Source organism: Microcaecilia unicolor, chromosome 7, assembly GCF_901765095.1.
Source record: "Microcaecilia unicolor chromosome 7, aMicUni1.1, whole genome shotgun sequence".
Taxonomy (NCBI): Eukaryota; Metazoa; Chordata; class Amphibia; order Gymnophiona; family Siphonopidae; genus Microcaecilia; species Microcaecilia unicolor.
Window position 1 is genome coordinate 101913890 of NC_044037.1, and position 24647 is coordinate 101938536.

Here is a 24647-nt window from a genome sequence, read left to right on the forward strand (position 1 = left end):
AAGAGAGATTTACCCAGTGAACAGAGTTCCCTGGGAAGAATGTAGGGAGAGATGAGAGTGGAGAGGTACTGAGGAGCTGTAGAGTGAATGCAGTTATAAGTCAATAAGAGGAGTTTGAACTGTGTGCGGAAACGGATAGGAAGCCAGTGAAGTGACTTGAGGAGAGGGCTAATATGAGCATAACAACACTGGCGGAATATTAGTCGTGCAGCAGAATTTTGAACAGATTGAAGAGGAGATTGCAGATTGCATCTGCAGGCTTTTTCTGAGATTTCAAAAATCTCTGTAAGCACCTGACTAAGACTCCAGCTCTAGGATGTGCCTTAAGATCTAGAATAAGTCCTAACTCTTCAAGATGCCCACATGGCTTAAGGATATGTCCCAGCCAGTCAGGTTTTCAGGATATCAACAGTGCATAAGCCAGAGACAGATTTGTATGTGCTAAAAGGTGCCTACCTTTTCTTTTTTTAGAGTACCAGTCTAACCTTATATATATATGCCTACAATTTAGGTGTGTGCACTTATGCCAACCATAGAGTTAGTATGAGTATAGGGAAAGTGCAGCAGGTACCCATGTAAATTATAGTATTCTGTAAGTTATGAGCATGTGAGAGCCCTGCTTATGGCCCACACATGCTCCTCCTCTATGTATACCTCCTTGCAAATACCTCTATGTAAGTTGAAAGGGTATTTGCAGAGCAGTGCTTAGGCAGCATGCTGATCTATACCCACATAACTATGCACATATGCTACTATTTAATTATTAATTTAAAAAATTGATAACCCACTTATATTCTAAGTGGTTCCCATACAAATGCTCATATTAAAAACATAAAAACAAATCAACTTCAACATACAAAAACAACTCATCTGTGCTTCTGCTTCATTCTCCTGCAACAAAATGGTCATCCATCAAAAAATGCCTGAATAAAAGAGCTGTGTCTCTTTAATAATTTCTTAAACCATGAGACATTTGTGTATAAATGCAACTGCCCTGACAAATTGCTCCACATTAAAGAGCCTGCCACTGAAAAAGCTGAGGCTCTTGTATCCACATAATGCACATTTGCCACTGACTCCAGTGACAACCGCATTGCTGTTTCTGATCTTAAAGTTCTCCCAGGACAGTAAACATGCAAAACATTTACAAAATACCAAGGAACTTTTGCATACAACATTTAATGTGGAACGGACAGTATCTAATCATATATCTCACTGGCAACCAGTGAAGCTGCTTTAAAACTGGTGTAATATGCACAAATCTTGAAACACTAGCAATCAGCCTGGCAGCTGCATTTTGAATAATTTGCAATGCCTTGAACATAAGAACATAAGTGTTGTCATACTGGCAGGGCCGTGCCTAGGGTCTCTGGCGCCCCCCTGCAGACTATCAGTTGGTGCCCCCCCCCCCTGCAGACTATCAGTTGGCGGCGGCAGCGCCCCCCCCCCCCCCCATGAAAATGAACGCTCACCACTTGCCACACTGACAGGAATTGTCAGCAATATTCTTAGAAACAAATTGCTATACATTGCAAAATAAGATAGCAGATGTAAATTCTCAAAGTGGACATATTCCAAACACTAAAATGAAAATAAAATGATTTTTTTTCTACCTTTGTTGTCTGGTGACTTTCTTTTTCTGATCATGCTGGCCCAGTATCTGATTCTGCATCTATCTGTCCTCTTAACTCCGTTTCCAGGGCTTCCTTTACATTTATTTCTTTCCTTTCCTCTTTTCTTCTTCATTTCTAGACCTCAGCTTCTGCCTATTTTCTCCATCCATGTGCAGTTTTTCTCCTCTCTTCCTTTCCCCTCATTTCATCTCCTTCATCTCTCTTCCCTCCCCTCTATGTCCAGCAATTTCTCCTCTCTCCCTGAGCCCTGCCCTCCCATCCATGCTCCTCTGTCCCCTGCCCCCTCCATTCATTCCTATCCAGCAATTCCCCTCTCTCCCTGAGCCCTGCCCTCCCATCCATGCTCCTCTGTCCCCCTCCATTCATCCCTAATTCCCTATCCAGCAATTCCCCTCTCTCCCTGAGCCCTGCCCTCCCATCCATGCTCCTCTGTCCCCCCTCCATTAATTCCTATCCAGCAATTCCCCTCTCTCCCTGAGCCCTGCCCTCCCATCCATGCTCCTCTGTCCCCTCCATTCATCCCTATCCAGCAATTCCCCTCTCTCCCTGAGCCCTGCCCTCCCATCCATGCTCTTCTGTCCCCTCCATTCATCCCTATCCAGCAATTCCCCTCTCTCCCTGAGCCCTGCCCTGCCATCCATGCTCCTCCGTCCCCTCCATTCATCCCTAATTCCCTATCCAGCAATTCCCCCTCTCCCTTCCATGACCCCCCCCTCGCATCCATGCTCATCTCTCCCCTACCCTCCTGCTCCCATGTCCCAGTTGGCCTGGCCTGGCCCGCCCTCTTCTCCCCCCCCCCCTTTGCATCCATGCTCCTCTCTCCCCTGCCCTCCCGCTCCCATTGTTCAACTGCCCGCCCTCTTCTCCCCCCCAACATCCCTTTTCTTTTTTTTTCTGTTTAAATTTACCTACGTGGCGGTCCAGCAGCGCAGCGTCAGTGAAGAAGGCAGCGCTCTCGAAGTCTCTAGCCTTCCTTTCGCTGTGTTCCGCCTTCTGACATCAGAAATGACGTCAGAAGAAGGCGGAACACAGCGAAGGGAAGGCTAGAGACGTCGGGAGCGCCGCCTCCATCACTGATGCTGCGCTGCTGGACTGCCACGGAGGTAAATTTAAACAGAAAAAAAAAGAAAAGGGATGTTGGGGGGGAGAAGAGGGTGGGCAGTTGAACAATGGGAGCGGGAGGGCGAGCGAGGTGAGCATGGTGCGGCGGCGCCCCCCAGAGGGCGGCGCCCCCCTGCCATGCTTACCCCGCTTACCGTGTTGGCACGGCCCTGCATACTGGGACAGACCAAATGTCCATCAAGCCCAGTATCTTGTTTCCAGCAGCAGCCAATCCAGGTCACAAGTATCTGGCAAGATCCCAGAACAGTAAAACAAATTTTATGCTGCTTATTCTAGGAATAACTGTTAAATGATTTCAGACCGTCACTCTGTCCCATATAATGAAATATCAAAAAATATTCACAGAATGTGTAAATGCAAATATGAATATAATAGTCTTAAATGCTATTAGACTAAAGTGAGGGAGAGTCTCATATATAGTACACAATGGTATTTCTTTCACTCAACAGGTGAATCCATTACACGTGTTAATGTCTTAATCATTGACTCAACCTCCACCATCCCAATTATATTAACAAAAAAGAAGACTTGCACTGCTTTTTTTAAAAGTACTTCTCAATAATGCACACTGCACTTATCTTAGGCAGGTTGGTGTGCTCTTAAAACCCCGACAGGTTCCCGTTTCGTATTGACTTTGTCAAGGGGGAGTGACACCTATTCTGTCGACAAGAGAGAAAAAGAACAAGAAAAAAAGGAAGCAAGTCTCTTATGTATAAACCTTAACCCCATTATTTTAACTTCTCTAAATATTCGCATAACTTTTAATAAATCGGCTGATGGCTTACCCGATTTCTGCCCCAGGCATTTGTGTGTGCTGGCTTATTCTGATAAAACTAGAAAATGGCGACGGCGTCTTTTTATTATTAGCGGCAAACAAACAGCTGATGATGTTACGTCAAACTTTAATACGTAAAAATCGTTGCGTGACTCTTAAAGGTATAGTCGCCAAATAAAACTTACTTGAAAAAAACAGCTTAGAAAAATCTTCTGCGGCGGACATAAAAGAACTTCGTGGAAAAACTTTTCAAAAAACTTGGAAAAAAAGGACCTAAGGGGGGATATATCTGAAGAAACTTCCCCATTGAATATATGTATTTAACCCTGCAGGTTCTATTGTGCCCAATGTGAAAATCCAATAAGTTTCACGTTGTAAAATTCTTCTATTGAAATCCCCACCCCTCTTCAGGGGGAGTACTTGCTCAACTACCATACATTTTAAATCATCTATGGTATGCTCGTGGGACACCCAATGATAGACTAAAGGTGCTCCTAAATTCTGGGCATTTATGCGTGAACGATGTTCAATCAATCTTTCATGTAAGGATCTAGTTGATTTCCCAATATAGTATTTGCCACAAGGACACACTATGTAATAAATGATGCCCACTGAGCGGCAGGTAGTATAGCTCTTCAATGTAAATGTTTTATCATTACAGACGAAACTTGTGCCTTCAATAGTAGCAGGGCATGTTTTACAACGAGATTTCATACATTTGTAATGTCCTACTGGTGTAACATCACTGTTGTTACTTGATATAATCGGCAAAACAGCAGGACTCAAAATCTCCTTAAGATTTTTGGAGCGTGAAAATGCAGTTCTTATATTGTAGTCTGCGAACACGGGGTGAGATCTAATGATATCCCAGTGTTTTCTGACTATGCCTGCTGTTGCTTCACCACCTGGAGTATATCTGGTGCCAAACGTCATGATATGGTCATCTTGCTGTTGTTGTTGTGGACCATGTAATAATAAATCTCTGTTATTAAATCTTGCCCTGGTGAATGCACGTTTAATTACTTTCCGTGGGTAATTTCTTTGTAATAATTTGGCACCAAATTCCTCTGAATGTGTTTTATAATCCTCATCCGTGGTGCAGATGCGCTTGAATCGCAAGAATTGAGAAAAAGGGAGACTTTGTCTTAATGCCTTAGGATGGCAACTGCCAAACTCCAGGAACGTATTACGATCTGTACTTTTGGTAAATACTTTGGTAATAAACTGTTTCCTGGACAACAGGATCTCCACATCTAAAAAATGAATCTTGTCATCAGACCACGTTAAAGTAAATTGGATCCTGATGTGGCGTTGGTTAAGCCACTGATGGAATTCTTGTAATTCTTCTGCGCTGCCATACCATATTACAAAGATGTCATCGATAAAGCGCCTCCAGGTCCCCAACAATTCTTTAAAGGGAGAGACATGTAACCATTTCTTTTCAAACGCTGCCATGTATAAATTTGCTAAGGTGGGCGCAAACGTGGCTCCCATCGCCACTCCCGATTTTTGCATGTACATAACATCCTGAAAGCTGAAAAAATTATTGCATAACGCCAGCTCCGCCAGTTCATATAAGAAACTGGTGGGGACTTGATGTGGATTAGGGCGAGCATTTAAGATATCAAAGATGATATTTAATAATTCATCTTGTGGAATCATGGTGTATAAGGACTTGATATCGAAAGTAGCCATTAGAATCGGGGTGTCAGGTAACCGCAATTCTTGTAGAATGTTAAGAAAATGCATTGTATCTTTAATAAACGCTGGAGTGGTTTTAACAAAGTCTTGTAAAAACGTGTCCACATACACAGATAGAGGTTCAAGGAGAGAGCCACGGGAGGACATAATCGGTCTTCCAGGAGGATTCAAGAGATCTTTATGTACTTTAGGCAGGATATATAAAACTGGAATAGTTGGTGATTTTTTATTTAGATATTGGAATTCCTTCTTCGTAAGGAATCCTGCTTCCTCAGCTCTATGTGTGATGTTAAAAATTTTATCCTGCAACTCCTTCGTGGGATCATGATGTAAACGAACATTCGATGTCGTGTCTGTCAACTGCAAATTGATCTCAGTCTCGTATTTCGACCTATCCAAGATCACAGTGCCCCCCCCCCCCCCATGTCAGCACACTTTACTACCACACATCAGTGTTGGTTCTCAAGGATTGTAATGCTTTGCGTTCATCAAAGGTCAAATTGTCTCTAAATCTGTGTGCTCCTTTTCTATGAAACTGGTATATATCTTTAAGGACAAGTTGTTTGAAAACTGCTACTACCGGATCAGTGGATATCGGTGGTATCCATTGGGATTTTTCTTTTACCCAAGAAGAAGCATCTTGAGTATCTTTACCATTGAAGGAAATTTTTAATTGTAGAGCACGAATAAATTTCTCCAGATCTATTCTGAATTGAAAGGTATTAAAGGGTTGTGCAGGAACATATGATAGACCTTTTGATAACAATGATATTTCTGCCTCATTTAGAGGACACTTAGATAAATTTATCACATTTGAATCTATTGAAATTGGGATCGCGTCCGTGGGCGTGACCTGGATGATCCTCTGTTCGTGCCTCTTCTGCTGCCCCTTGATCTTATTGAACTTGTTTGTCGATGTTCTAAAAAATCATTTGTGTCACTGGCTGAAGAACTCTCTGAAAACTGAAAGGCCTTAAATGCCACCTGTTTGTGGCCTACTTCTTCTGTATTGGATCTTACCCTATCTGCTTCTTGATTGCCTTTATTGTACATCCACGGATATACGCGTCCTTGCGCATAATCTTTTCTATCACGGGACAATTTTTTCAATTTCATTTTCCTCAAAGACTCTTTGAACTGTTCTAAATTGTCTTTTAACTGAGTATGTCTTGAGAGAAAAACCTGCTCAGATACATCCTGTTTCAACCGTTCTAATTCTTTGTCGAGAAGTTCTTTCTCATGTTGTAACACCACTCGTGACTGTTCTATAACCAAGAGCATGAGATCTAAAGAACACTTGTTTAATATCATGTTCCATTTGGTGACAAATTCCTCTTGCTCTTTGAAAATTTGTGGTGCCTTATAAATCCGCAAACCGCGGGGAATCTGTTCAGCTCTACAATATTCTACCAGGGCTGAGCTGTTTATTTCAAGCTTTAAAGAAGATTTGAAGTTGGATAAAAGTGTTTCCCATTCTGTTTCTAAAGTGTCACTGCCTATTGGAGTCAGCATAGCGGAGTGTTGTAATAAATCTGTCGCTACGTCAGCACTGAAGCTGAAACCGGTCTTCCAAGAGCCTGCGGCCATCTTTATCAGTACTAACTGTTAAATGGTTTTAGACCGTCACTCTGTCCCATATAATGAAATATCAAAAAATATTCACAGAATGTGTAAATGCAAATATGAATATAATAGTCTTAAATGCTATTAGACTAAAGTGAGGGAGAGTCTCATATATAGTACACAATGGTATTTCTTTCACTCAACAGGTGAATCCATTACACGTGTTAATGTCTTAATCATTGACTCAACCTCCACCATCCCAATTATATTAACAAAAAAGAAGACTTGCACTGCTTTTTTTAAAAGTACTTCTCAATAATGTACACTGCACTTATCTTAGGCAGGTTGGTGCGCTCTTAAAACCCCGACAGGTTCCCGTTTCGTATTGACTTTGTCAAGGGGGAGTGACACCTATTCTGTCGACAAGAGAGAAAAAGCATTTACACATTCTGTGAATATTTTTTGATATTCTAGGAATAAGCAGTGGATTTTCCCAAGTCCATCTTAATAATCGCTTATGGACTTTTCTTTTAGGAAATTATCCAAACCTTTTTAAAACCCTGCTAAGCTAACTGCTTTTACCACATTCTCTGGCAACGCATTCCAGAGTTTAATTACATCTTGAGTGAAGAAATATTTTCTCCAGTTTGTTTTAAATGTATTTATTTATTTATTTTATTTAACACATTTATATCCCACATTTTCCCACTTAGTTGCAGGCTCAATGTGGCTTACACAATACCGGAGAGGCAGGCTCTGGTTCAATAAAATACAAATACACAATATAGTAATCAGTATGGAAGAAACATAAGCATAGAGCAACAAAGAAATAAAGAGGGGGTGTTGATAGAAGTCCAATATGGTCCATAGTTTTTCTGTGTCGCAGGTTAATTTGGATCAGGGGGTTAGGCCATCTTAAACAAGTTGGTTTTCAGTAATTTCCTGAAGTTGAGATGGTTATGAATAGATCTCAATGTTTTGGGCAGAGCGTTCCACAGTTGTGTACTTATGTAAGAAAAGCTGGATGCATATGTTGATTTGTATCTAAGACCACTGCAGTCTGGATAATGCAAATTTAATAAGTACGGGATAGGCTGGTACTGTTTCTGGGTGGTAGATTTATGAGGTTTAACATATATCCAGGAACGTCACCGTAAATAATCCTGTGGACCAGAGAGCAAACCTTGAAGGCAATACGTTTCTTGGTGGGAAGCCAGTGCAGTTTTTTACGAAGGGGTTTGGCACTTTCAAATTTTGATTTTCCAAATATCTGTCTAGCTGCTGTATTCTGTGCGGTCTGAAGTTTCTTAGTTAGTTGTTTACAACCTGCAAAAATTCCGTTGCAGTAATCTAAATGGCATAATACCATTGATTGTACTAAGTTGCGAAATACATCGCGTGGAAAGAAAGGTTTTATAAGTTTAAGTTTCCACATTGAGTGGAACATTTTCTTTGTAGTGGAATTTACTTGGCTTTCAAGTGTCAGATTACGGTCAATTATGACGCCATGTAGTTTTAGGCTATCCAAGATAGGGAGGGAGTGGTTTGGGATGTTTAAGGTTCTAGGATTATACTTATTGTGTTGAGATGAAAGGATAAGACAATGAGTCTTTTCAGTATTTAGTTTCAGTTGGAATGAGTTTGCCCAAGCGTCCATTGTGTTTAGACCATCTTGATTGTATTTGTGATTTCTGTCAGATCGTGTCTGAAAGGTATATAAATTGTAACATCATCAGCATATATAAATGAGTTAACACCTAAATTGGATAAGGATTTAGCCAGTGGAGTCATCATTATGTTGAAGAGTGTTGGCGATAATGGTGAACCCTGAGGGACTCCACAAACTGCTTTCCATGAGGATATGTTTGATTTTGATTTAACTTGGTATGATCTAGAGCAGTGATGGCGAACCTATGGCACGCGTGCCAGAGAAGGCATGCAGAGCCCTCTCTGTTGGCACGCGCGCCGCCCGTCGCCTCAGCCCGTTCCAGCCCTCCCTCCCACCCACCCGGCGTCAAGCATTCCTTCCTCCCTCCCTCCCACCCGGCACCAGCCCACCCGGCCTCCATCCCTCCCTCCGAGCACGAAATTTAAAAGTCTTCCCTTGTCGGGGTTAAGGCGGCCTCAGCAGTAGCAGTGAAAAGCGTGCTGCTGGTTTGGCGCGCCTTCAGTCTTCCGCTGATGGCGGAACCAGTGCTTGAGAGACGGAAGGCTGAAGGCACGCCGAACCAGCAGCACGCTTTTCACTGCTACTGCTGACGCCGCCTTATCCCCGACAAGGGAAGACTTTTAAATTTTGTGCTCGGAGGGAGGGATGGAGGCCGGGTGGGCTGGTGCCGGGTGGGAGGGAGGGAGGAATGCTTGACGCCGGGTGGGTGGGAGGGAGGGTGGACTGGTGCCTGCTGCCGGGTGGGTGGGAGGGAGGCCTGGTGGCTTGGGTGGGAGGGAGAGATGCCTGGTGCTGGGTGGGAGTGCTGGGTGGGTGGATGGCCTAGTGCCTGGTGCTGGCCTAGTGCTGGGTGGGTGGGAGTGCTGGATGGGTGGGAGGCCTGGTGCTGGGTGGCAGGCCTGGTGCTTGGTGCTGGCCTGGTGCTGGGTGGCCGGGAGGGAGGCCTGGTGCTGGGTGGCCTGGTGCTAGGTGGGAGGGAGGCCTGCCTGCCTGCCTGGTGCTGGTTGAGAGGGAGGCCTGCTGCTGGGAGGGCAGGGGGGAGAGGAGGGTGGCTGGACATGGGCGGCTGGAGGGAAGAGGAGGGTGGCTGGACATGGGTGGCTGGAGGGGAGGGCAGGGAGGAGAGGAGGGTGGCTGGAGGGGAGGGCAAGGGAGAGAGGAGGGTGCTTGGACATGGGTGGCTGGAGGGGAAAGGAGGGTGGCTGGACATTTGTGGCTGGAGGAGAGAGGAGGGTTGCTGGACATGGATTGAGGGCAAGAAATGAAGAAGAAAGGAGGAAAGTAAAGAAATAAATGGAAAGGAAGCCCTGGAAATGGAGTTAAGAGAACAGATAGAGAGCAGCAGAATCAGCGACTAGGACCAACATGGATAGAAAAACAAAATCACCAGACAACAAAGGTAGAAAAAAATCATTTTATTTTCATTTTAGTGTCTGGAATATGTCCAATTTGAGAATTTACATCTGCTGTCTTATTTTGCACTGGGTATACTGGAGCTGTAACAACTTACAGAAATGATATATAATGAAAGAAAATCGTGTTATTTTTTTCTCCTATATTAGTATAATATTTTCAATGATGTCTGTTATATGCACCATGGCTGGTGTAAGGGGGTGTGGCTATCATAGGGGTGGAGTCATATGTGGTGACCCCGCCCATAGTACTGGCACTTCGTGATAAATAATTAGATTTTGGGTTGCTGTTTGGGCACTCAGTCTCTGAAAGGTTTGCCATCACTGATCTAGAGGATAAGAAACCTTTAATCCATCTGAGTATTTTTCCGCCGATCCCAAAGTAGTTAAGGAGATTTAGTACAATGTCGTGGTTGACCATATCAAATGCGCTCGACATGTCAAATTGGAGGAGAAGTATACTTTTTCCTGCAGCTATTTCCTGCTTAAATTTGGCTAGAAGAGTAACTAAAACAGTTTCAGTACTATAGAGGGAACGGAATCCAGATTGCGAGTCATGTAGAATAGAAAACTTGTCTAAATAGTTCGTGAGTTTAGTAAGTTGCCATTACTACTTAGTAGCTTCATTTTCTACCCTCTAGTCCTAGTATTTTTGGAAAGTAAACAAGCAATTCACTTCTACTCATTCCACTCTACTCAGTATTTTATAGACCTCTATGTTATCTCCCATCAGCCATCTGTTCTCCAAACCTTGCTTCAAGAACTTGTAATTCCTAAATACAGTGCATTAGAATGATCTATTCTTGATAGAACCATACTCTGCACAACACTCCTAAAGCCACTCAAAGTCAACATTGGTTTCAATCTATATGAAAGGCGGAGCTGCTGAAAGAAGGATTGAAAACTCTAGCAATTTGATCTTTTACCCATATAGCGCACTCATAAATGTTAGAGCCTATTTTATAGATTTTCCACCAAATGTCTGTATTTGTTCTGTTGGCAAAAAGTGACCGATCACACCATCTATACTTCTTCCCTTGGTACTCTGATCTCATCACATGGTTTTCACTATCACCTTTAGGCTGATGACTCCCAGATCTACCTCTCCACACCAGAAATCTCAGCAGGAATCCAGGCCAAAGTATCAGCCTGCCTGTCTGACACTGCTGTCTGGATGTCTCACCGCTATCTGAAACTAAACATGACCAAGACTGAGCTTCTTATCTTTCCCCCTAAACCAACCTCTCCTGTTCCCGCATTCTCTATTTCTGTGGGTAACACTCTTATCCTCCCTGTCTCATCAGCTTGTAACCTTGGGGTCATCTTCGACTCCTCTCTCTCCTTCTCTGCACATATTCAGCAGACTGCTAAAACCTGTCATTTCTTTCTCTATAATATGAGCAAAATTCGCCCTTTCCTTTCTGAGCACACTACCAGAACCCTTATCACCTCTCTCCTAGACTATTGCAACTTGCTTCTCACAGGTGTCCCACTTAGCCATCTCTCTCCTCTTCAATCTGTTCAAAATTCTGCTGCACAACTTATATACCGCCAGCGTCACTATGCTCATATTAGCCCTCTCCTCAAGTCACTTCACTGGCTCCCTATCTGTTTCCGCATACAGTTCAAACTCCTCTTATTGACTTACAAGTGTATCCACTCTGCAGCTCCTCAGTACCTCTCCACTCTCATCTCTCCCTACATTCCTCCCCGGGAACTCTGTTCACTGGGTAAATCTCTCTTTTCTGCACCCTTCTCCTCCACTGCTAACTCCAGACTCCATTCCTTTTATCTTGCTGCACCGTATGCTGGAATAGACTCCCTGAGCTGGTACGTTAAGCTCAATCACTGGCCGTCTTCAAATCTAAGCTAAAAGCCCACCTTGTTGATGCTGCTTTTAACTCCTAACCCTTACTCACTTGTTCAGTACCCATACTTTTCATTCCCACCTTAGAAATTCCCTTATCTCTTATTTGTCCTGTTTGTATGTCCTAATTAGATTGTAAGCTCTTTTGAGCAGGGACTGTTCAAATGTACATCTTGTAGCGCTATCGGAATGATAAGTAGTAGTAGTAGTAGTATATCTCAGGCATTGTTTGGAAAAAGTCTTAAAGCTCAATATTCAAAAAGCGAAGATACTTACTTGTAGCAGGTATTCTCCAAGGACAGCAGGCTGATTGTTCTCACATGTGGGTTGACGTCCACGTCAGCCCAGGAATCGGCATTTTGCAAGCAAAATATAAACAAAGTTTTCTCAGAGTCTTCTGGCGCGCGTGCAGTGCGCACCGTGCATTCGTGGACTGATTTCCCATCTGTCGCACAAGCATGCCTCCTCAGTTTAATCAAAAAGCAAATAAAGAAATAAATAACAACTCCAAAGGGGAGGTGGATGGGTTTGTGAGAACAATCAGCCTGCTGTCCTTGGAGAATACCTGCTACAGGTAAGTATCTTTGCTTTCTTCGAGGACAAGCAGGCTGCTTGTTCTCACACGTGGGGTATCCCTAGCAGCCAGGCTCACTCAAAACAATGAACATTGGTCAATTGGGCCTCGCAACGGCGAGGACATGTCATAGATTGACCTGAAACCATAAACAACTAACTGAGAGTGCAGCCTGGAACAGAACAAAAATGAGTCTAGCGGGGTGGAGTTGGAGTCTAAACCCCAAACAGATTCTGCAGCACTGACTGCCCAAACCGACTGTCGTGTCGGGTATCCTGCTGAAGGCAATAGTAAGATGTGAATGTGTGGACTGATGACCACGTTGCAGCCTTGCAAATCTCTTCAATGGAGGCTGACTTTAAGTGAGCCACTGACGCAGCCATGGCTCTAACATTATGAGCCGTGACATGGCTCTCCAGAGTCAGCCCAGCCTGGGCATAAGTGAAGGAATTGCAATCTGCTAACCAATTTGAGATAGTGTGATTTCCAATGGCGACTCCCCTCCTGTTGGGATCGAAAGAAACAAACATTTGGGTGGACTGTCTGAAGGGCTTTGTCTGCTCCACATAAAAGGCCAATGCTTTCTTGCAGTCCAAGGTATGCAAACTACTTTCACCAGGGCGGGTATAAGGACGGGGAAAGAATGTTGGCAAGACAACTGACTGGTTCAGATGAAACTCCGACACCACCTTTGGCAGGAACTTAGGGTTTGGGAGGACTACTCTGTTGTGATGAAATTTGATATAAGATGGATGTACTACCAAGGCATGAATCTCACTGACTCTACAAGCTGAAGTAATAGCCACCAAGAAAATGACCTTCCAGGTCAAGTACTTCAGATGGCAGGTATTCAGTGGTTCAAAAACAGCTTTCATCAGCTGAGTGAGAACGACGTTGAGATCCCATGACACTGGTGGAGGTTTGAAAGGGGGCTTTGACAAAAGCAAACCTCTCATAAAGCAAACAACTAAAGGCTGTCTACACGATGATGAAAAGCACTAATAGCACTAAGGTGAATTCTTACGGAGTTGGTCTTGAGACCAGACTCTGACAAGTGTAGAAGGTATTCAAGCAGGGTCTGTGTAGGACAAGAAAGAGGATCTAGGGCCTTGCTGTCACACCAGATGGCAAACCTCCTCCATTTGAAAGAGTAACACTTTTTTGTGGAATCTTTACAGGAAGCAATCAAGACTCAGGAGACACCCTATGAAAGACCCAAGAAGGCAAATTCTAAGCTCTCAACATCCAGGCCGTGAGAGCCAGGGACTAGAGGTTGGGATGTAGAAGCGACCCCTCGTTCTGGGTGATGAGGGTTGGAAAACATTTCAATCTTCACGGTTCCTCAGAGGACAACTCCAGAAGAAGAGGGAACCAAATCTGACGCGGCCAGAAGGGTGCAATCAGGATCATGGTTCCGCAGTCTTGCTTGAGTTTCAGCAAAGTCTTCCCCACCAGAGGTATGGGAGGATACGCATACAGAAGGCCTGTCCCCCAATGCAGGAGAAAGGCATCTGATGCTAGTCTGTCATGGGCCTGAAGCCTGGAGCAGAACTGAGGGAGTTTGTGATTGATCTGAGTGGCAAAAAGATCCACCGAGGGGGTGCCCCACACTCGGAAGATCTTGCGGACTACACCCATGTTCAGTGACCACTCTTGAGGTTGCATAATCCTGCTCAACCTATCAGCCAGACTGTTGTTTACGTCTGCGAGATAAGTGGCTTGGAGAAACATGCAGTGTCGGCGTGCCCAAAGCCACATCTGGACAGCTTCCTGACACAGAGGGCAAGATCCGGTGCCCCCCCTGCTTGTTGGTGTAATACATGGCAACCTGATTGTCTGTCTGAATCAAAATGATTTGGTTAGACAGTTGATCTCTGAAAGCCTTTAGAGCGTTCCAGATCGCTCTTAATTCCAGGAGGTTGATCTGCAGACCTTTTTCCTGAAAGCACCAGGCTCCCTGAGTGTGGAGCCCATCTACATGAGCTTCCCACCCCAGAAGGGATGCATCCGTCATCAGCACTTTTTGTGGCTGAGAAACTTGGAATGGTCGCCTCAAAGTCAAATTAGATCGAATTGTTCACCACTGAAGAGAATTCTGAAAGTCGGTGAACAGTTGGATTACATCTTCTAGATCCCCCGCAGCTTGAAACTTCTGGGAAGCTAGAGTCCATTGAGCTGAACTGATATGTAGTGCCATGGGCGTTACATGAACTGTGGAGGCCATGTGCCCCAGAAGTCTCAACATCTGCCGAGCGGTGACCTACTGAGACGCTCAAACCATGGACACTAGGGACAGAAGGTTGTCCGCCCTTGCCTCGGGAAGATAAGCTCGAGCTGTCTGAGTGTTCAGCAGAGCTCCAATGAATTCCAATTTTTGGAGGCTTGGATTCCAGATTGAGGGTGTATCCTAACCAGACAATTTGAAGAACCCACCGGTCAGAGGTTATAAGAGGCCACCTGTGGTGAAAAACATCAACCTCCCCCCAACCAGCAAGTCGTCCGGTACAGACATGTTTACTAAGGCTATGCTGAACTGGAGCCAGTCAAAAGCCCGTCCCTTGCTTTTGCTGGGGAGCCGCAGTGGTCTTGGGCACATGCTGTTGACGAGAACGAGTGCGCTCGGACTGAGCCTGGGCAGGCTGCCGAGAAGCAGGAGTGTGCCTAGCGTAGGAATAGGGAGCACTCCTTTTCCCTCCAAAAAACCTCCTGGATGAGGAGGTAGTAGCAGAAGACGCCCGGCGGGAGAGAGAATCCATAGCATCATTATGCTTCTTGATCTGGTCAACTAGATCCTCTACTTTCTCACCAAAAGGGTTATCCCCCGGCAAGGAATATCTGCCATCTGCTGCTGGACTTAATGATCCAGGTCAGAGACACGCAGCCATGAGAGTCTGCGCATCACTATACCTTGGGCAGCGATCCTGGATGCTACATCAAAAGTGTCAAATGTACCCCTGGCCAGGAATTTTCGACACACCTTCTGCTGTCTGACCTCCTGGCGAAAAGGATTGGCCTGCTCCGGAGGGAGTGCATCCACCAAGCCCAACAGTTGCCTCACCGAGTTCCACAAGTGGACACTCGTGAAGAGCCGGTAAGTCTGGATCTTGGCAGTGAGCATGGCGGCTGATACGTTTTCCTCTCAAAAGAGTCCAAGGTTTTAGATTATCTGCCTGGGGCGCCGAGGCATAGTCCCTAGTGCTCTTGGCTCTTTTGAGGGCAGAGCCCACCACCATGGAATTGTGAGGTAGCTGAGACCTTGTCAAACCAGGTTCACCGTGGATCCGATATTGGGGATTCAGCTTTTTTTGGGATCACGGTATTAGACAGAGGGAACGACCAGTTTCGCACAAGGACTTCCTTCAGTACATTATGTAAAGGAGCCGTTGCAGCCTCTCTAGGCGGAGAAGGATAATCCAGGACCTCAAGCATCTCAGCCCTGGGCTCATCCTCAGCCTCCATAGGAAAGGTAATAGCCGCAGCCATTTCCCAGACAAAGGAGGTAAAGGATAGACTCTCCGGTGGAGAAAGTTTCCTTTCTGGTGGAGGGAAAGGATCAGAGGGAATCCCATAGGACTCGGCAGAAGAAAAGTACCTGGGATCTTCCACTTCCTCCCATGAATGCTCATCTTCAGTGTTGGACAAAACGTCCCTCAGAGCAGTCCGAAACTGAGCTGCCTCGACACCGAGGAGCAATGTCCTCGATGGCAGTGCCGAGAAGTCGACGCCCGCCTGGACTGCGTTGAAGCTTCCTCTATCGACATCGAAGGGGAGTCAACTTGGGTGGCAGCCGATGCCGCATGCAGCACCGAGGTCGGGGACCTCACCACAGGCGAAGGGCCAGATGCCGCTGCAGCAGACGGTAGGAAGGCGCAAGCATCCCTGACACCGAAACAGACTGGAGCAGCAGTCCTTCCAGAAGCTCTGGAAGCAGGGCCCTGATGCGCTCGTCGAGAGCCACCGTCAGACAAGGCTGCAGGGTCGGTAAAGGAGCCGGTGGCAGAATCTGTTGAGGCTTGGGATCAGGTACTGGGCTGCCAGAAGACCGACATATCGGCACCTCCTGAATAGAGGAAGAGCGCGGACGCTTCTCGGGTGCCGATTCCTTCGACGCCCTGGAGCTCTCTGCACCGTGTGTCAAAGGAGAATGACGACGGTGCTTCTTTGCCTTCGCTCGACGCCCATCATTGAGACTCCTCGGTACCGATGAGGACATGGAATCCTCACGCCTCCTCGGGACCGGGTCCGACGAAGGTCAGTCCTGGGGGTCCTGCATAACAGGAGGCCTCGAGGCAGGTGGAGACCCACTCGATGTCTCACTGCTCCCCAGCACAAATTGGTCTTTCAGCAGCCATTACCTCCGCTCCCAATGTCGATGCTTCCCTCGATGTCGACGCCGCTGACCTCGGTGTCGTTGTCGACGTCAAAGGACCGCACCGAGCCCCAAAAAGCTTTTCTTGTTGGGCTTCTCGAAACACATGGGTCCATTTCTTCATACGAAAACATAGACTGCAAGTGGCTGGGCTATGGTCGGGCCCAAGGCACTGGATACACCAGGCATGGGTATCGGTACCTGAGATGGTCCGGTTGCACTGAATACAATATTTGAAGCAACTGGGTGTCTTCGATGACATGGAAGGAAAAAGGGCACAAAAATAAGGGAATAACCCGACTGCATGGACTAAAAACCGGCCGCGATGAAAAACAAAGGAAACTTGAAAGGGGACAAAAGTAAAAGTACACTACGGGAACTTTTTTTTTTGTAATGACAATAAAAATAAAATAACGAAAAATCAGAAGAAAAAATCAAAAACTTGAAGACTCTTTCCTGGGCCAGAAACGGCTTGCCACCTCCTTCCCCAAGTGGTGCAACATCTCCCTTTCTCCTTCTACCCTCTTCCCTGCAGGTTCCAGTATCGTACTCCCTCTGCCATCCAGTCCTGTCCTCCCCTACCCTTCCTCTGGTGCTGCAGTCTTCAAGGTGTCCGGTTCAGGGCCAGGGAGGTTGTTCAGGGCCACTGGCAGTGTTAGTGATGGAAGTACGTTGCCTTCGGCATGCCTTGGAAGCCTTCTCACTGCAGCATCCCGCCTCCGCAGGAAGTTGCTGCAGCGAGAAGGCTTCCGGGCTAGCTGAAGGCAGCATACTTATGCCGCTGGTGGCCTGGACAGCTTGAAGACTGCAATGCCAGAGGAGAGGGAGGAGGAGAGTGATCCTGGACCTCGTGGGGGGAAGAAGGGAGGGGAGTAGTGCGATTCAGGACCTCTTGGGGGAGGGGAGAGAGCAATCTTGGATCTCACGGGGGGAAGGAGTGCGATCTCAGACCTCGTGGAGATGGGGTGGGGGAGAAGAGTGATCCCTGAACTTATGAGGGGAGGGAGAGGAGGATGATAGGGAGGGAGATGACACTGGACCTTGTAGGGTGGAGGAGGGAGGGAGACTGACACTGAACCTTGTTGGGGGGGGGGTGGCGGGGAGGAGGGAGGGTGACATTGGACTTCATTGGGGTGGAAGGAGTGATGGAGGGTGGCACTGGACCTCATGGGGAATGGAAGGAAAAAGGGAGAGCAACACTGGACTGCACCGGGGGAGGGAGGAAAGAAGAAGGGCAACAGCAGAATGCATGGGGGGGAGGAGAAAGGAAGGGGGTTAGGGGGTGTGGGGGGTAGGAGGAGGAGAAGGATGAGGCTAGGGGGTGTAGGAGGAAAGAAGCAGGAGATGGATGAGGCTAGGGGTGTGGGGGGGAGGAGCAGTAGATGGATGGGACTGGGGGGGTATGTGTAGAGGGGAAGGGAATAGAGCGGAAGATGGATGGGGCTAGGAGGTGTGGGTGAAGGGGAGAGGAAGAGGAAGAGAGCAGGGAATTATGGATCAGAGAGAAAGTGTGAATTTGAGGGGATAGTGAATACTTGGCAGTTTTAGTATGAGTGGAACCGTGTGTTGATGGTTGGAAGAATGAGTGAGGATGTGAAATGAGGCATATGAGAAGAGAGGAAAGAAAAGGGGATGATGTGAGGAAAGGTTGAAACATAATGTCAATGACCTGGACGACTGGAGAGAGGATGAGAGGCATTGAAAAGGGATGGGGTACTAGGGAAGGGGTATGGGAGAAAAGGATGGGTCTCTGAACAGCGTTGATTGAGAGTGGAAATGCAATTAAAAAGATGGTGAAAGAGAGACAATTGGGCATGGGGAATAGGGGAACAGACAGAAGAATGGCCTTGGAGTCAAAGGAAGGAAGGAGAGACAGGGATGGAGCCTCGACTGATAGGATGATGAAATGCAGTGGAGGGTAGATGAGGGCTAAGAAGGTGAGTACAGAGGATAGAACTGGGGGACTAAGGAAGTAGGTGAAAGATGGGGGGTGGGTTTAGGAGACTGGGTAAGGGAAAGATAGAAGGGGCAATGGAAGTGCTGGAGAGGGAATGAGAGGAAGATGGCAAAAGCCAGTAAGAAGATGAGACGGAGACTAAGGACTAAAGGATGAAAGAAAAGTGGGGGAAAAACGTTAAAAGATATGGAGAGAAGGAAAGGAAGAAGACAAGAGGGGGGGAGAAGAAATGGAAAAGCCAACCTGGAAAGAATTTAGGAGAAGTGGAAAAGAGACTGGAACCAGCCCAATTAGAAAAATAAAATGCACAGACAAGAGATGAGGCATCATAGCAAGACTAGTAGCTAGGCATAAAGCACAGAGGTGGAAGGGAGCTTGAGAGAGTAGGGACCCCCAGGGCTGTTGGCAGGGGATCAAGAGGCAAGGGATCTGAAAGCATGTCTTTAAATATTGTACAAATATATTTCCAAACATGAAATGTAATAACCTGCATGTGCCATCACTCTTCGCTGGCTAGCTTTCTATCTGGCACTGTTTATCAAATGATATATTTTATTTTTGTCAAATATGTTTGGTGGGGGGCAGAAATGGTGGCAGTCTGATGGGGGGGGGGCAGAAAGGGTGGCAGTCTATCTTTTGAGTCCTATCTTGGTCTCACTCCAGCTGATATTCAGCCCATGGGAGGCAGGCCGGCTAAGTCCTGTGATCAGTGCTAATCCTGAATATTCAATGCTGGGTTATTTTCAGTAACCAGTATTGAAGATGTGAGGGGGGGGGGGGGGCGGCAGGCGGTTAACAGGTTTAAACATAACCAGCTATGTCAATTTGCAGTGCTTGCTGGTTAAGTTTATAGCAGTCAAAGATAGGACTGGTATTTAGGCAGTCCACTGTGGCCGCTAAACTTAGCTGGTGAAGCTGTGGTTGCAGCTAGCTGGTTATATCGTGTGATATTGCCGGTTAGCCACTAAGCACTCATCGTGAATATTCAGCGGAAATAACCAGCTTTCTCACGCTGCATATTAATGCTTCGCTGGTTAAGTGCTATTTAACTGGCCAGGAGCCATTCCTGGCTAGTTTAATAGCGCTGAATATCGGCCGGACTGAAACCAACAATCCAAACTTCTTCTGTCTTAAATCTCACTCTTCACATTTATGTGTTCCAGGGACTGTTGGTGACTGGAAAACACATTTCACAGTGGCACAAAATGAGAGATTTAATGAAGATTACACGAAGAAGATGGCAGGAACCTCCCTCACCTTCCGCACTGAGTTGTAATAGGGAAGGAAGTATGGGACATCGACACCTCTCCATCCATCTCCCCATCCTTCTGGTTAAATTAATTATTGGATACCTGATTCTTAAAATGCACTTTTCTGTAATGTTTCCAAAGGAAGGTGGGCTGGAGGTGAAAGAATTGTGTCTTGTGTTCCGCTCCCATCAGACCAATATTAAAGTGGATCACCAGGCACACATTTACTGCCACTATACTATGGGCAACCAGAAAACTCTGGAGTCCCTCAACAAATAGCAGAGCAGAGTTCAGAAAGTGTGAAGCTTCTCAGTATGGGCAGTGCTTGTTAGTGTCTGAGGTCCCTCATGTCATATTGGAACTCAGAAATCTATAAGGTGGAGCTCAAAGTGTTCTGAAGCCTTTGGGGGGGGGGGGGGATGTGGAAGGTTCAAGAACCCTTCAGTGTGAGGCAGGGCTTGCAAAGTTCCAGGATACCCATTTGTATTCCATGAGTCTTCAGTTCCTCATGAGATTGTGGGTTAGGGCGCAAATGCCAAGAATAAAGAGAAATCCTTGAATCACACCCTAGTAGTGACTCCTTTTTAGTGCTTTCAAACCTGCAAAATGTTGAAAAGAATTATTTAAAAGGGATCAATGTACACATGTCCATCTGCAGGCACAATCACTCTACCAAAAAAAGACATACATTCACCAAATTTGTCATGCAAGAAGAAAATTTGCATAGAAAGTTTAAAATCATAAACATCAGGCTACTATTTTCAGAGAGTTGTCTCAATAAAATATCTGCATTGTTTTTTATAAGTTAACAGGCTGAAATATGTTCACTAGTTCCCTATTCTAAAAGCCTGCTTCATCCTTCTAGTAATTTGTCATGGAGCAGCACAGAGATCAATAGGGACAAGTAACTGAATGTTCTCATCTACCCTTCACTCCAATTTTGTGTTGCCCTTCCCTTCTATTTCATTTCCTATTCCTACATCACCAAATTATCCTTCATTCAAAAAATGTCCCCATTTTCTTTCTTACCCCTTGCCATCACAACCCTCTAGGCCTCCTGCCTTCCCCCCATTCTAGCATCTTCCTTCCTACACCCTCCTCTCAGCAACCACTCTCTTCATTCCTTCACCATTCACCATCCTTCCTCATTTCTTCACAAAGCTTCCATCCTCCTGTCTTCTTTCCCACTTCCTTCAGCTTCCTCTCCTTCCCCCTTCCCCCTCCTCAGAATGTGCTCCAATCTTCCTCTCCCCTCTTGCTCCTTCCCTAGCACTTGTCCCTGCCTCTCTATCCCCTCCCAAAGCAACTGCTTCCTGCCTTCTCACCCCTCTCCCAGCATTTACCCCTGCTTCCTTCACCCCTCCCCATCACTCTTTTCGCATTCCCAGAATCTACCCCTTCAAGCATCTTACATGAGCACGCAATTGTGGAATGCAATACCTACAGCCCTGAAAGCTATTGATGAAATAACTAACTTCCGCAAATCTCTGAAGACACATCTATTCAACAAGGCCTACAAAGAGAACCCATAAGCTTACAAAACTACATCACCAACTCACCCAATTATTACAGTCTACCTAATATCTTGCCTAACACCTTCCTTCTCTCTTTTCTCACCTAATCTTTGTACATTACTAATTGTATCTGATATCATGTAATGATTATGTCATAACCAAACTCTGTAAGCCACATTGAGCCTGCAAATAGGTGGGAAAATGTGGGATACAAATGCAATAAATAAACAAAAATCTGCTTGCTGCCAATTGCTCCTGCCATTATGAACATGTTCAAAACTCACAAGCCAACACTTCCTGTTTGCTTATCTTTCACTGTGAAATCAACGAATAGAAAGTGCCAGCTTGAGAGTTTTGAACATGCTAGCAGTTCTCATACCGGAAAACATCACCAGCAGCTGCAGGTCAGGCTTCCATGGCTACTCTACTCCTGCTCCTCAGCCAGGTCTGTATGGCTTGAGGTGTGACATGCATTTAAACTAGATGGGTTGGGGTGACAAATGGAAGCAAGGAAAGTCAGGAAGTCACTTCCAGCAAATGCAAGACAACAACAGGTAAGGTAAAGTTAATATAAAAAATCATCTAAACACTTACTTAATAGCAAGAAATGGAAAGCAATGAGCACAAATGCTTGCAGAAGTAATAAGATTCAGGACTTGCAAGCCCTAATGTTTGAGGCAGGCTGAGATATTGTTACTGTCACAGAGACATGGTTCAATGATTCCCATGAATGGGACACAATCATATTGGGCTATACTTCTTTTTTTTTTTGGACGGATGGGAGGGGTTGCAAAGGGGTGGAGGAGTGATGTTCTATGTGGAAAACCAATATTAAAGCAGCTGAAATGCAGGGAACCTGGAGAAAAAGATGAAGCAGCATGGATTGTCCTAGATTAGAAAGACCTCTTGCATGTGGAGAAAGTCAACTAGGATCTGATTGAAGCTATCAAGCTGGCAATGAAAGGGGAGGTATTGTTACTTGGAGATTTTAACTTGCCTGATTTAGATTGGAATGTCTCATCTGCAGAATCAGAAAGAAGCAGAGAGATCATGGATGCCTGCCAAAGTGCTCTGCTCAGACAAATGGCAACGAAACCCAAAAGGGAAGGAGTGACCCTGGATCTAGTGCTCACAAATGGAGAAATTATTTCTAACATCCAGGTAGATGCTACTTAGGCAATAGTGATCATACAGTATGGTTCGATATAAGAGCTAAAGCAGAGTACTGACACAAAACTCAAAGTACTGGATTTCAGACATGATTACCTTAGTAGAATGGGGGGGGGGGGGGGGGGGTACCTGAAGAAGGAGCCGACAGGATGGGTAGACATAGAAGAAGTGGAAAGACATTGGTCTAAACTAAAAGCAGCTATAAATATGACAACAAATCTTTATGTAAAGAAAGTAAACAACAAGAAGAGAGACAGAAAAGTAATATTTTTCTGGCATTTGTTCTCCAAACAAGTGGCTGAAAAAAATAAAGACAAAGGTCAAAATTCAAGAAGTATAGAACACAACAAGAGGACCCCATAAAAAATTACAATACAGTTCAAAGAAGCAAAGAAGGAAATAGGGCTAGCAAAAGCACAGGCAGAAGAAAAAATGGGTAAAGATGTAAACAGAGGTGATGAGACTTTTTTGAGAGATATTGGGGAAAGCAGGAAAGCTAGAAATGGAATTGTAAGACTGAAAGATACTGAGACCTGCTATGTGGAGAGTGATGAAGAAAACGTGGACCTGCTAACAATTGTTCTGTGCTCATGAAGGGAAATCCTGGAGAAGAATCTCATTCAGCTGCCAAGGGAATATAGGGGAATGAAGGGGATATTGCACCTTTCACGAAACAAATTGCTTATGAAGAACTTGAAAAACTGAACATAGATAAAACTACAGGGCCAGTCTCAGATGGATCCAAGATGGCCGCGCTCTGCTAAGACGTTGTGAGTCCTGTTTCCTTAGTTTGGTACAGAATGCCTAAACGAAGAGGGAGAACGGCGGTCATAACTTCCCCGCTGCCTCCCTCATTACCTGGTCCAATGGATCGCTTTTTGAGACCTCAGGGAGTTGCTCATGATGGCGGAACACCACTGGTAGGGAACGCTGGAGAACGGGAGATTTCGGCTTCCCCCCGGTCTTGAAGCCACTCTGAGCCCTGCTGCACGCACTCCACCTCCCCAGCCGATAGGCGTGAGTTCCTTCCTCTCTGACTCAACAGGGTCCCCCTTGGAAGGTGTTACGGGCCCAGAAGAACGCCGAGGTGAAGCTTCATTTACATCTGAGGAAGGACTGGAGGGCAGTTTGCCCATGGAACTGCCGCTGAATGAGGGGAGAGGTGCTGAGGGACAAAGTGAGAGCCATGAGCAGTCTTCTGAAAGGTTTGCACTTCCTAAAGAGTTAGTGGTTAAACCAAAAGAAGTGACTTTAGATGCATTGTGGGATTTAATGTCTAACCTGGGACAAACTTTGTTAAAACAAATCAATGATGTTTCACCAAAAATAAAGTTCCTAGAAATTGACTTACAAAAAAAAAGAGGAAAAGATTAAGGTTTTAAATGACGAAAGTAAAGAAAATGGATCAAAGGATTAAGCAGACAGAAACATTACAACCTACGATGATAAAAGATTTGACGAACCTCAGACAGAAAATGAAGATGTTTGATAATTATACTAAAAATCATAATCTGAGATTTGTTAACTTTCCTAGTGTTCAAAATGTTGTTCCTCTAGAGATGTTGAAATGATATTTTCAGGAAGTTTTGAATATTCCGGAACAGAATTTACCACCATTTTCTCAAGTTTATTATATTCCAGGGAAGAACTTGAACCAAGAGACTGAAAAACCAATAGACGTTTCTCTTTTGCTTGAGACCTCTGACACTGAATTAGCAACTGCCGCTACTTTGGTGGCGACAATTGCACTATTGCCTGACAAAAATTGGATTTTCCGTTTGTTTTTCCGAAATAAGGATAAACCTTTTTTTGGTTTCAAAGTATTGTTATTCCCTGAAGTCTCTAAAGAGACAAGAAGATGGAGGAAACAATTTTTGTTCCTTAAGCCTGAAATCTTGCACTTGGGGGGTACTTTTTTTAAGATACCCCTGCAAGTGCATAGTAAGGCTTGGGGAAAAGAAATATGTATTTACAGAACCTACACACGTATCGACACTTATAGCCTCAGTTAAAATGGAGAAGCGTTTAAAAAAAGAAGGAATAACTCATTTAGTAGAGATTGTATTACCT

General features: G+C 45.3%; 2 protein-coding genes across 3 annotated transcripts in view; both read left to right on the plus strand.

Moving 5' to 3' along the window:
* Positions 1-21325, plus strand: part of LOC115474636 (sulfotransferase 1C4-like) — a 58228-nt gene extending 36903 nt beyond the window's left edge. For both annotated transcript variants that reach the window (XM_030210215.1, XM_030210216.1), the window contains exon 8: positions 19807-21325. In XM_030210215.1, coding sequence (XP_030066075.1) covers positions 19807-19919 — 113 coding nt within the window. In that variant the 3' untranslated portion in view covers positions 19920-21325. The remainder of the gene's footprint in view (positions 1-19806) is intronic.
* The window catches only part of LOC115474633 (sulfotransferase 1C4-like), a 313490-nt gene that overhangs the window by 216172 nt on the left and 72671 nt on the right, over positions 1-24647 (plus strand). The gene's annotated exons all lie outside the window — the stretch shown is intronic.